Source organism: Erpetoichthys calabaricus, chromosome 17 (assembly GCF_900747795.2).
Source record: "Erpetoichthys calabaricus chromosome 17, fErpCal1.3, whole genome shotgun sequence".
NCBI lineage: Eukaryota > Metazoa > Chordata > Cladistia > Polypteriformes > Polypteridae > Erpetoichthys > Erpetoichthys calabaricus.
In genome coordinates, this window is record NC_041410.2 from 4,507,426 (window position 1) to 4,521,004 (window position 13,579).

Genomic DNA, 13,579 nt, shown 5'->3' on the forward strand with positions numbered 1-13,579 from the left:
CAGGCACTGCTCATCACCTGCTTACTACCATCTCTACAGTGAAGCATGGTGGGATCCACATCATACCATGGGGGGTATTCCTCAGTGGCAGAAGTGAGGGAAGGATGAATGCAGCCAGACACAGAGGTTCATGAAGGTGACCTACTCCAGGGGGCACAGCACCCCAGACTGGACCCTAAACATGCAGCCAAGACAACGGTGGAGTGGGTTTGGGACACGTCTCCGAGTGTCCTTAAGTGGCCCAGTCAAAGCCCAGACTTAAACCCCATAGAACACGTATGGGGAGACCTGCAGATGACAGTTCACAGATGCTTCCCATCCAGTCTAACAGAACCCTGCACTGATCACTGAGCCACTGTGCTGTTCACTACTACTCAGCAGAATATAAACCTGCCAATTATGTTGTATAATAAAGTGCAACTTCCTAATTTCACAAACCAACTCATTATTTTAAAATTAATTACATATCCTGTTCATAAAATAATTTCAGTTTTCATTACTGGTGTTCACCATTTCCCAGTCACTTTCTGTCCCTATCACATCCTGGCCCATCTTCCTCATTGCACTGAACCTTTGCCCAGTTCACCTTCACTTCCTAAATCTAAACTGAACCAGTACAGCTTTAAAATGCCAGGGTTCAGATCCAGCATCGCCAGCACTTCCATGGGCAGGACTACAAGTCCAGAGGCACAAGCTTACAGTGGCATCTAGTGGCCCACGTGGGAACAACACCCTGAGATCTAAGCAGCTTTGAAATGTGAGGTGTGACCAATCAGTTCTGGCTCTACCATTTAGGTGAAATAGGAGGTCACCTAGGGTGACAAAATTTGAGGGTGAAATAATTTAAATAATCGAGACTCACACTTTAATGTCCGATTCCCATTAACCCAATTATATTGTTTTCTGTTCAGGGGTGGATCTACTATAACCTAATGAAGCTCAAGATTCACGGCTTCTAATCCCAGAGGGACAAAAGAAGTGACTTTCATCCACATTGCTTAAAAATTTTGGGTGTCTACTCGATGGGGGTGGGGTGATTTAAACCCCCTACATGTAGTGGTTACATTTTAAAAAAATTTGTGGTGATCTGTCATGGAATAACCCCATTGAAGAAGATAACAGCGGGTTACCCAGACCTCACTTGCTGGTTGCAAAGGGCCCCCCATAACACTTCAACCTGCAGGGCTCCAAAAATGTAGGTCTGCCACTGTTTCTATTATTCCTTTTGTTTTCACATATTAGTTGTATACAAGGACTATTTAAAGCAGAGGTGCTCAATTCCAGTCCTGCTGGGCCACAGTGGCTGCAGGTTTTCATTCTAACCCTTTTCTTAATTAGTGACCTGTTTTTGCTGCTAATTAACTTCTTTTGAATTCATTTTAATTGACTTTCTCATGAAGACTCAGACCCTTCAATTGTTTCTTTTTCCTTAATTAGCAGCCAAACAATAATAAGATACAAAATGAGCCAAAACAGGACCAGCAAACTGTGACCATCATACAATAGCTGAAAATAAAGAAAGGTGAAGGTCTCAGGAATGCTGATCTGCTCTTAGAAAAGAGAAAATCCACAATTTCGGAAATGTCTGCTATTGCACAATTAGAGCAGCAACAAGCCATGGAATTAAAGAATGGGTTTAATTAAAGACAAGACTCGGCGCCTCATTAAGGAACTGGCTGGAGTGAAATTGGTTGGAGTTTGAGGCCCTGACTTAATTGCTCTTCTGTTGGCTCACTCACTTCACATTTCACTTTTGTTTGGGTGCCATTTAAGGAAAGAAATGAAGCAATTCAGAGGAATGATGAAGAAATTCAGGGAAACATTTCTCAAAAATCAACTCAAGTAAAATTAATTCAAAAGAAGTTAATTAGCAGTAAAAACAGATCACTAATTAGGAAAAGGGTCAGAATGAAAACCTGCATCCACTCTGGCCCTCCAGGACTGGAGTTGGGCACCCCTGATTTAAAGGACTGTTGGGAACCCAGCAGGCAAGCAGGAGGTGTAGGACAGAGCTTGCTGGGAGATGTGGTGGAGAAAGAGAATTTAATGTTGTACTTGGTGTTTCTCTTGCCTGTTTATTTGTGGCTGTGGTGCTTGTGGGCACTTCATAGAAGGAAATGAAGAAATTAAATAACTTCTTGGTGTTTAGAACCTATGTCCTGCGTCTGTCTGTTGGGGGAAAAAGGGGCAATGGTGACCCCTAGTGTCCACACATTTACACTGTAAATTCACAAAACCCTCCATATCTCGCACTTCCCAGTCCCAGCTCCTCTGTCGTGTCTCCAGGTTTCTACGTTCAGGTCTGGCAGTGATAAATCCACTCAAAGCAAAAGGGTTGGTGGGGCGCCATTTACAGTTTCACCTAGGACAACAAAAATGCTAAAGCCAACTCTGGAGCCAACATTACTTAGAGAACTTGTGCTGACCGCCTGTCAGCCTTCCTTAATATCTCTGTGATTGTCATTACCCTTGTAATGTATTCCTATCTTTGTTTCTTGTCCTGGAATCACGGTTTCTGCAAGCCTCCTCCTCCTCATCCTCCTCCTCCTCCTCCCAGAGCAACAGGGTATCTCCCTCTCTTAGTCCCAGAGGAATTTCCAGAAGATACGCTTCCATGGCACAACCTACTCTACAATGGCAAACCCACTGCTCCTTGCTGGCCCTTGTCTTCTCAAACTAATGTGGAGAGGTGATCTTTCTGCCCACTTGTGCTTCTGTGCCTCCTCGAGGTCTCCCACAGACCCTGATTTAGGTCATCTAACTGGTGCCTTTGTCTCTGACTGCAGCAGCACTACTTAAATTAACTACAAATCCCAGCAGCCCCGGTAGTACTTTGGCATTGGTCAGCCTTTGGGGACTGCAGGGGGAAACAATGTATGGCGTGGACTTGAAAAGGGATGCCAGAAGAAGCCGGCAAACAAGCTCAATCGTCTGTCCTTTGTGTCTCGACTCTTCACCCCAAAAATCACTTACTACAGTTTCCTGAGGATTACTATTTCTGGATTTGTGTTTGTGTCCTGTGGGTGATGTTTGTGCCATCTGATCAGAGTTGGTAAATGTCTTCATCTGTGAAGAACTCCCAGAGCCTGAAATTCGTCACCATCACCACATTACTTGTAGGACAAAACTGAAAGCTGTTCACTTGGGACTTCCATTCATGTATCACCTCCAATCTGCATCTACATGTGGATGTGGACTGTGTTTGGACATTATATTGTGTTGCTTATGTTGATCTTTGTGTACTCGCTGTTTCATGTTGTTCTGTTTTAGTTAATTAATCATCTTCATCACGGCTATTTAGGAGGTCCGACTCCAGCTTCTGTTCATTTGTCGATTAGCCTTATTGGTCCACAGTTATCTTAAGTGGATGTTATTTGTGGTTTTGTTTCTGATGATTCCACAAGACACTGAAAGCCCCATGGAATGACTGCCCCACAGTTCTTATGGAACCCACCTGGATGTTTATGAGTCTCACTGACACACTTTACCTGTCTGTTCTTCATATAGATCTCCTTCATAAGGTCCTACCAGATTCCCTACTTTCTTGTTTCTGAGAGAGCGCAATGTCTAGCTACTCTGCAGTTTACAGCTTTTGTTGTGAATAAATTCTCCACTTTTGTATTTTCTGGCCTTCATGGGATTTGTCAGGATTGGAAGGTCACTACAAGAATTAACTTGTTGTTCACAGCATTAAAAGTAGGAATATTCATGACAGGACAGACAGTCAGGATAGCATCTTGGTGTGCAAAGACCTAACGTTTCATACCATGAGATTTTCATAGGAGACCTCATCTTCATCTTCGACATCTGAGACGTTTCTGTCCGAGAGTTCTTGCAGGGTATAGCTAATCGAGAGGGAGAGATGTAATCAAAGTTAGTCTGTAAACTGAATATCCAGTGAGCACACCACGTCTGTGATTTGACAGCACAGAATAGCAAAGGGGTGAGGCCTGCAATGGAGTGGACACAACAACGCTCACCCCTAGGCAAGTCTGACCCCAGGAAAATAGAGGCTATTACTATTATTATTAATAATATTAATTAATTATTACATAATAATTTACTGCGGTGGGCTGGCGCCCTGCCCGGGGTTTGTTTCCTGCCTTGCACCCTGTGTTGGCTGGGATTGGCTCCAGAAGACCCCTTTGACCCTGTAGTTAGGATATAGCAGGTTGGATAATGGATGGATAATAATTTATTTGTTATTAAATATTAATTAAATATTAATAAATAATGAATAACAATAATTTTAATAATAATACATTGTATTATAGCACCTTTCCTATTAATTATGTAGTAATGTATTATTATTATTATTTAGTGCCTTTTCTATGCTCAAGGCGCTTCACAGAGTCTCAGAAAGAACAGCAGGGTAGATGTAACATTGGATTCAAACATTTTCTGCATAGAACAATAAATAAATACAGGATGTATAAAACACTAGCTGAAGTACCCAGTGTTGCCTGGGAGGAAAATAAAGTGGGTTTTTTTTTAATTGTTTGAGAAAAATAATTAAAAAACACAACTTTAAAAATAAAAATAAATTAACAAACCATGAAGATTCACTAATGTGTTTGTCCTGCGGTCTTGCATGTATGAAACAGGACAAACTTTAAAAATCAATAGACGTTAGCACTGTATCTGATCATATTCAGCTCTCCATGTGGGAAGAAAAGCATGTGGCCGTGACATCTCCGCCAATGAGCAGCGACCCTCTAAAAGCTCTGATCTCTCTCTCAAACACGTCAAACGTTACTCCTTAACAGTCTGTAGGTGATAATATCTGTTGTACAAACCGGTATTGCTAGCTAAGCCGAGGCAAGGTGCACTCCAACACGTGGCGAAACGTAAACCAACTCGAACAGAGGCTGGCGAGTAAATGAGGAAGGCCCCGCCCCCCCTGCTCTCGGCCCACGGCCACTCTCTTGGATTTGCATAAATAAATTGATACCGCAAGCGAACTCTGGTACTTAGCGTGATGCGAGAAGTCACAAAATCAACTAGAAAGTTCAAGCTAATTATAGAAAACAACCAGATCTAAATCCGTTAAGTAATTAAGTGTGAAAAGCAGACAGACCACAAAATTTTTAAGACCGTTTCTTAGCAAGCACCTATGGGCCAAGGGTAACCTACATTCCAAATTTCAAGTCCCAAGTCCTCATAGTTTGGGAGATTTCGTGATGAGTGAGTCAGTGGGATTTGGCTTTTGCATTACAGTAATCCCTCGCTACTTCGCGGTTCACTTTTCGTGGATTCACGACTTCGCGGATTTTATATGTAAGCATATCTAAATACATAACGTGGATTTTTCGATTCTTCGCGGGTTTCTGCGGACAATTAGTCTGTTTACTTCTGATAGTTGCTTCCTCAGTTGGTTTGCCCAGTTGATTTCATACAAGAGATGCTATTGGTGGATGGCTGAGAAGCTACCCAATCAGAGCACGCAGTTAAGTTCCTGTGTGCTGCTGATTAGCTCAGCGACGCAGTGCTGCATTAACCAGGAAGTCTCATCTCATCTCACTCATTCAGCATTAACGTGCTCTTTATACTGCATTCAGGGGATCATCACCTTCATTGTCATCATTTTTACTGCGCAGCATATTCATCACGTCATATATAGCTACGTGTAGTTCGCTATACAGTAAGTGTAAACTTATCTACCGATTTCATATTGCTTAGCAGTTGTCCCTGTTATTAACAGAGTAAAGGGTGGGTTGTAAACAATACAGGGAGGGTTTAAAAACGTCCAAATACACGTTAAATAATTAAATAAATATGGTGTCCCTACTTCGCGGAAATTCAGTTATCGCGGTCGGCCTTGGAACCTATCTCCTACGATAAGTGAGGGATTACTGTATATATATATATAAAATTAACTAATTATGTAAGCCAAGCATGGGATCCTAGAAAGTACTGAAATTGTCAGAACTATTCTGGGCATCTCTCTCCTAGGAGTATTCGTGTTGTCAGCGTTCTTGCCTCGTTTGTGCATTAGCAGCTAAGCGACCGTCTTTCTTCAGAGTTTTCATTTTGCCGGTGTGCTGGCCTCGCTTGCGTATCCTTGGAGCTGGAGCCCTCACCCCGACTCTACATCTACATCTCACTACTGGGCCGGACAGACACATACACATCCACGTGTAGACGTATATATATATAAGATACATATATGGCTGTTTGAGTCACAAAGACAGAATGAGTCCTAAAAAATAGCTGGGATGCCAACTCAGCCAACTCTATTTAATTTCAAAAGCAAAAGGGGCGCGGTGGTGTTGCTCAAACATAAAGAATGCTGGCAGTCACCTCCAGTTCTCCCTCTGGTGATCGTTCTGAGTGTCGACTGGATGATAACATGCATACAAGACCTCAAGATTACCCCCCACCCTACCCAAGAGGGTGTGGGTTAGGCTGATTTCACCCTACAGTATTTTTAGTAAACCAATAAGAAACATGTGTACCAAGTTTCGTGAAAATTGCTCCAGCCCTTCGGAAAGTGATGCTGGAACATACATACACACATTGACTTTTATATATTATATATATATATATATATATATATATATATATATATATATATATATATATATTAAACAGAATAAATGAAGGAATAAACCAGTGTATAATATTAAATTCAGTACTAAAAGAAATGTCTGAACAAATCAGATAGTCAGTGATATAACACACAGACAAATCCTGAGCTTCTGGGCAGAGAGATTAACTAAACTTAACATTCTGGTCCTTCTTTCAGTTCCAAGTCTTCCTGAACAGATGAGTTGAAAGTTTTGCTTTTTAAACAGAATGAATGGAGTCAGCTGATCCGATTCATTCTGTGAGGTCATTCCAAAGTCTGGGCACTATATAGAGCTGAAGGCCCTGCTGTCACCCACAGAGTGCAGGTTAGCGTTGGACACAACAAGATGGCCACAATCAGAGGACCTTAATGGGCAAACAGGAGCAGAGTGATAGAGAAGGTCACTGAGGTAGTCTGGTGTGAGGCCATTTCAAGCTTTGTAAGTTATTAATAGAATTTTATACTGGATCCTGTAAGACACAGGGAGCCAGTGAAGGCGAAGCAGGATGGGTGTGATGGGCAATCGGCATCAGTGTGGTGGTGGACACTCTACAAACCTTTATTACTGTTGTCATAGGTGGCTGGGGGTTGTACCCGGCCAGGACGCCCTGGAGGACCGGAGGAGGGCTTATTCCTCCCCCAGACCACATGGGGGGACCACCCTGGTGGCTGTGGGGACCACGGGTACAGAGCTTTGAAGCTCAGCCCTGTAGGGGCCCGTGGTCAGTGCCAGGGGGTGCCCCGATGCTTACGGAGCCCCGGTTGTGGCAGAAGTGCTGGAGGGAAGAGGATCGGGGACACCCGGAGTGCTTCCGGGTGTGCAGCCGGAACTTCCGCCACACTGGGGAGTGCTGGTGGAAGATTGTCGAGAGGCACCTGGAGCACATCCGGGTGGTCATAAAAGGGGCCGCCTCCCTCCATTCGGTGGCTTGAGTCGGGAGAGGAGAAGGACAGAGCTCGGGAGGAGAGGAAAGGAGGCGGCCTGAAGTGAGGCATAGTGAAGAGGCCTGGACTTTGGGGGTTTGTGTTGCACTGACTTGTAAATAGTTGTAAATAAACGTGTTGTGGGTAAACCAACGATGTCCACCTGTCTGTGTTCGGGCCGAGAATCCCGCATTTCATTCCCAGGAATCCCGGGCATCTCACTTGTGAACGGTTTTAGAACGACCGACACTTATTTTTAATAAAACTACTGCAATATGTTGATACAAATAAAAGACTAACCTTATCTACAAGCAGTTCATGCTGTCATAGAAGTACATGTATCTTTAGTTGCGGTAATAAGAGCATAGAAAGCACAACGTCCTCACAGGTGGCGCAGTGGTAGTGCTGCTGCTTTGCAGTAAGGAGACTGTGGAAGATTGTGGGTTCGCTTCCCGGTTCCTCCCTGTGTGGATAGCGCTTTGAGTACTGAGAAAAGCGCTATATATAAATGTAAAGAATTATTATTATTATTAACGAGTCCAGGGTGCGGTCGTCCAGGCGAGAGCGCACCTTCGTGCAGAGTACGCCAGCTGCTGAGAAAGCACACTCTGCCTCCACTGAAGTAGGCGGCACAGTCATCAGATACTGATACACTTGTTCTAAACAATGCCCGCGCTTGCCGTTGCTCTGAAACAGCGCCATTTCAGCTTTTATTGATGCATCCAGTTTCTTGTCATCATTCTGTGATGGCAAGTTTCTTGGCACATATAATGCAGATGCAACAGACTGACGCATTGCAATTTCAAGTTGTTGTTCAAAGCTGTTTTCTGATGAAGTGCAAGCTGCAGCAATGGCGCCTCCTTAATTATTTTCAACTATAACTCTGTTATTTCTTGATCGATTTTTACACTTTTACACGCTATATATGCAAGCTTGGCCGTTCCCGTTTTCCCGGGAATTACAGCAGTTTCATTCCCAAGAATGCGGGAATGACAAATGTCTGGGAATCCCGGGCTCCCGATTCCCAACTCGCATCTTTATAGTAGGAGTATTTGGAGTTATTTTTTAAAAACCCTCAACAACCGCAACTACACTGTTGTTCTGACTTGCACCCGTCATCTTCTTCTCCCAAACTGAGCTCTTCAGTTCCTTTTCAAAGCTGCTTTCAAGAAACTAAAGTCAATCAAGGAATAACGATGGCCTGACAAGACCAACGGACACACAAACAAGGAAAAGCAGGAGGACTGCGAAACACCAAGTGATGTCAAAGAGCTTCAGTGCAATTGGTCAACCAGTCACCTTTTTAGTGGGGGGTCCAGCGCGCCATCACTCGGATAGAACTTGCCGTCATGTCTTGAAGATTTGTTCTTCGGATTTCTGGGTAAAAAAAAAAAAACAAAATTGGGAAAGACTGAAATCAGGCTGAACTGGGAGTGGGTGACAGGTGCCACATGTCATTTCAACAATGGAGTAAACGTTTCAGAAAGGCCTCATAGTGAAAGCTACTGAGATGTCACTATGTGACTCACCTGTTTGTGCAGGTCCGCACTTTGTGACATGTAAACACCAGAGCTGTGACTAGGAGCACTGCAGTGAGGGGCACAGCTACGAGGAGAGACAAATGGACACCTGTAGACAAAATACAACACATGAGGCTGAAATGTGAATGTCCGTCCATCCATTTGTATTCATAAGGCACCAGGGCTTATCCTGGTGGCACTAAACATGCAGAAGAAGCCAAACCCACATCAGGCCATGACAGCGCAGAGCAGGGGCATTCTAGGACTTGCAAGAATCAACTTTGATTTTCATATGTGCTTTTAGATGTATAAGGATTCAACAACCAGCTTGTTTTTTTATCAGTGTGTATGTGGAACATAATGAAATCAATGAGCGGGAGTCCCCTTGGGGTTTTGTGTGCATCTTCAACACAATCAGATATGCTTTGATTATGGGTTAGATAATATATAATGGAGAAGAAAAGCTCAGAGGTTTGCCACAATCAGTTTATTTATAATGTGACCAAACTGATCAGGGGCTTCAGCCTAGGAAGACCTAAAAACACCACTAGTGACAGTCTCACATACACCCACCCTGAGCTAAAGTAGAATCATCAATTAACGCGATCCAAAGATATTTAGGAGAACACTGGAGTGCCAGGAGGAAAACACAACAGACTCAGGGAGAAGGTGCAGGTCACAGTGGTAGAGACCAGGAGGCAGTTCATGGGATGGTGAGGATGGCAGAGCCAACCGCTACAGCCCTGAGCCTCCATTAGCTAAATATGTTATACTGAATTTATTCCAGTCTGGTTTCCGCACTGGTCATAGTTACAGAAACAGGCTACAAAATGATGTTATAATTATAATTAATAATTATATTTAATTCTTTTGCATTTTTATAGCGCTTTTCTCACTACGCAAAGTGCTCAGCAATTGCAGGTTAAGGGCCTTGCTCAAGGGCCCAACAGAGCAGAGTCCTTATTGGCATTTATGGGATTCGAACCGGCAACCTTCCGATTGCCACTGCAGATCCCTAGCCTCAGAGCCACCACTCTGTTGGGCTTACAGGCACTGTGCTCGCATGGTTTAGTTCTTATTTATCAAATCGATTCCAATACATACAGAAATGTGCTGACAGGACTCCATCATTACACACAGAAGTTCAATATGGTGTCCCGCAGGGCTCAGTACTGGGACCTTTACTATTTTCACTTTACAGTTTTCCACTGGGATCTCTCATTAGGAAACATGTTCATTTTCACTCGAATGCAGATGACACCCAGTTACACTATTCTTTTAGATCAAATTAAGTTTCTCTGATGTTGTCTTTAATTAATTGTGTTAGTGAATTAAAGGAGTGGATGGATGAGAACTACTTGTCTTTAAACACCGATAAAACAGAAATGTTAATTATTGGAGGGAATGACGCTGATCGCAACAATATTTTGTCATCATTTAACTCAGTTGGAATCGCCATTCATTTTACCGAATCAGCCCGCAATCTGGGACTTATCTTTGACTCTAGCATGTCATTTAAAGTGCTTTCATCTTAAAAATGTTGGGAAATTAAGGTGCTTTCTAAATAAACAGGATTCTGAGAAATTAAATTCATGCATTTATTTCTAGTAGGATTGATTTACAGAGTAATGGGGATTGTGGAAGAGAGGTGAAAAAGAGAGTGCAGGCAGGGTGGAATAGGTGGAGAAGAGTGTCAGGAGTGATTTGTGATAGACGGGTATCTGCAAGAATGAAAGGGAAGATCTACAGGATGGTAGTGAGACCAGCTATGTTATATGGATTGGAGACAGTGGCACAGGAGACAGAGCTGGAGATGGCAGAGTTAAAGATGTGAAGATTTGCATTGGGTGTGACAAGGATGGACAGGATTAGAAATGAGGACATTAGAGGGTCAGCTCGGGTTGGACAGTTGCAAGACAAAATCAGAGAGACGAGATTGCGCTGGTTTGGACATGTGCAGAGGAGAGATGCTGAGTATAATGAGAGAAGGGTGCTAAGGATAGAGCTGCCAGGCAAGAGGAGAAGAGGAAGGCCTAAGAGAAGGTTTATGGATGTGGTGAGAGAGGACATGCAGTTGATGGGTGTAACAGAACAAGATGTAGAGGACAGAAAGATATGGAAGAAGATGATCTGTTGTGGCGACCCCTAACAGGAGCAGCCGAAAGAAGAAGAAGATTTCTAGTAGGATTGACTACTGCAATGCGGCGTTCACTGGATGTTCAAATTGTTCTTTATACAGTTTCAGTTAATCCAAAATGCTGCTGCAAGAATTATTACAAGAACAAGAAAATACAAACACATAACTCCAGTTCTTAATTCCTTACACTAGCTCCCGGTTAAGTTTAGGGCAGATTTCAAAATCCTCCTTTTAACACAGGGGTAGGCAACGTCGGTCCTGGAGAGCCACAGTATGTGCAGGTTTTTGTTCCAACCCAGTTCCTTAACGAGAACTCAATTATTGCTGATGAAGCACATATTGCTTAAGTGACATTTTAATGCTTCAGAGCTGCCTCCCACATGTCCCTCGTAGAACACAATATATATTTTTAATGCATGTATTTTAATCTATAATAAAAATAAGATTACTCTTGTGAAAAATGTAAATTGTGACAGCTTTCCTGGACAGCAATGCACTACAATTTTGGGTGGCACAACTGAAGAGTTTGGGACAAAAACTGACCTGGCAAATGTGCTCAGATTAAAGGTATCACCTGACCTCTTCTGCTAGATATTCACATTACATGTTTGCTGTAACACCGGCCTCTCTCCATCAATGATTGCCAAGATTCATGTTTTCAGTTCAGAAATGTTTAATCCAGTGTGGTTTTAGTTTCCGATTTAGCAGCACAGTCATATCTCGCTTAATGACAGCATACTGTTCCAACCAAAGTAACCTACCAAAAGCTAACCTAACCTAACATTAGCATAACACATTTATCATATAAATGAATAATTATTGAAATACTGTAATAATAAGATATGAATAACAAAATTAATAGTGTTATAGCACCGCTTTCGACTGCATTGGGACGTAATTCGATTTTATTTATTGTACCTCTGCCATTAAAGCACAATGTTATGACATTGGTAACACTGTTGTGTCTATATTTAAGCAAAAATGCAGGCGTTTTCCGCGTTTTGAGCATACAGCTGGATAACTGCTGCAACACGAGTAACGTGAGAAAAATATTTTTTCCATGGACACTTTTCACATCGTTTACATTGTGAAGCATCGGTCACTATTTTCTTATATTCCATATTAATTGTTATTCTTTGTCTTCTGCATGAAAACATTAGATTTAAAATATTTTCTCAGCGATCACTACAAACTGCAATGAGGTAAGTAACACATAGAATTTCTGAATGGAGTATTCGTTTCGTCCTGTCTGGAAGCGTTTTCATGCATTAATTCCGCTCACACCTGCCTGTCGTTATTATTTGATTAAAAATATCTACTGAAAAAAAAAATAAAACCGACTCATTTCCTATTGCAGCGGTTCTCAAACTGTAGGGCGCGAAGTAACAAAAAAGGGGCGTGAAGATGTGAAAAAAAGAAAACAAGAATCAAAAATATGAAAAATACATCCATTGAAACCAAAACAAATGAACTTAAACTACATTCTGATACTAGAAAATTAAATCTAGAGTTAGATAAATGTCGATAAAAGTTAAGTAGGTATAATAAAATATGCATCTATGATATATCATTAATTAAAAAAGAACAAATTGGTATTAGTGGGCTCCTTTCAAAAAACATTAGGGGGGCGCAATTAAAACTGTTATGAAAACTCGCAAATACTTAAAGGTTGAGAAACGCTGTCCTATCGCAAGTAGACATTTTGATGAGCCACCAGATGTGTTCTGGTAATATGACACCACTTTGCCAATTATGATGGCAATCTTGTCAATCACAATCCTAAGGATGCATCGTAGGCAGAAGAAAACTTGAAACTCCATAGCACTTGAAGCCTGCATGTACTCAACTTCATCTTCAGGGATCAAGAAATAACACACTCAGACGGAGGACCTTTGTAATGTTCATTTTGACTTTAAGTATTTTGGCTTTGTCGATCAGTTTTGTTGGATTTTTTTGTAGCACTGCCACATAGTGCATTCTTTTCTGTTACCAGAGCTGTCATTTTGTTTCATTGTTCTGATGTATGAGAGAGTTGCACAATGCTTAATGACAGCCCATTACTGTGATTGCTCCCAGGTCGGATATTGGGGACACAATGTACCCAGGTGTTGGTGCCACCAGAAAGCCCTTTAAAAGGACTATAGAGTAGCAAGAAGAAGGAGATAGACCGCTACATAGATTCATTTCAGCATCACAGTTTTGAAAAGGAAAATATTGTTCAAATAACGTCTCCTGCTGATAAAAGACTTGGCAGACCATCGATGGAGAGTTTGTGGTGAGAAATGTGACCACATCAGGTGGCGCATTTAGTAAATAGCTCCAGTAGCATGAAAAGGACCCTGTCTGGATGGCATTGAATGAGAGCTCCAGAATGCTAAATCTGGTAAGGCAGCAGCAGATTTTCATGTCGAGGAGAGTGCTGGGTAGAGA

The 13,579-nt window shown here is 42.2% G+C and overlaps 1 protein-coding gene across 4 annotated transcripts in view; it reads right to left on the reverse strand.

Moving 5' to 3' along the window:
- Positions 1–13,579, reverse strand: part of LOC114668003 (sialic acid-binding Ig-like lectin 13) — a 41,341-nt gene that overhangs the window by 1,841 nt on the left and 25,921 nt on the right. For all 4 annotated transcript variants that reach the window (XM_051920686.1, XM_051920687.1, XM_028823579.2 and 1 more), the window contains 3 exons: positions 9,022–9,121; positions 8,792–8,869; positions 3,767–3,845 (listed from right to left, as the gene is read on the reverse strand). In XM_051920686.1, coding sequence (XP_051776646.1) covers positions 3,767–3,845; positions 8,792–8,869; positions 9,022–9,121 — 257 coding nt within the window. The remainder of the gene's footprint in view (positions 1–3,766; positions 3,846–8,791; positions 8,870–9,021; positions 9,122–13,579) is intronic.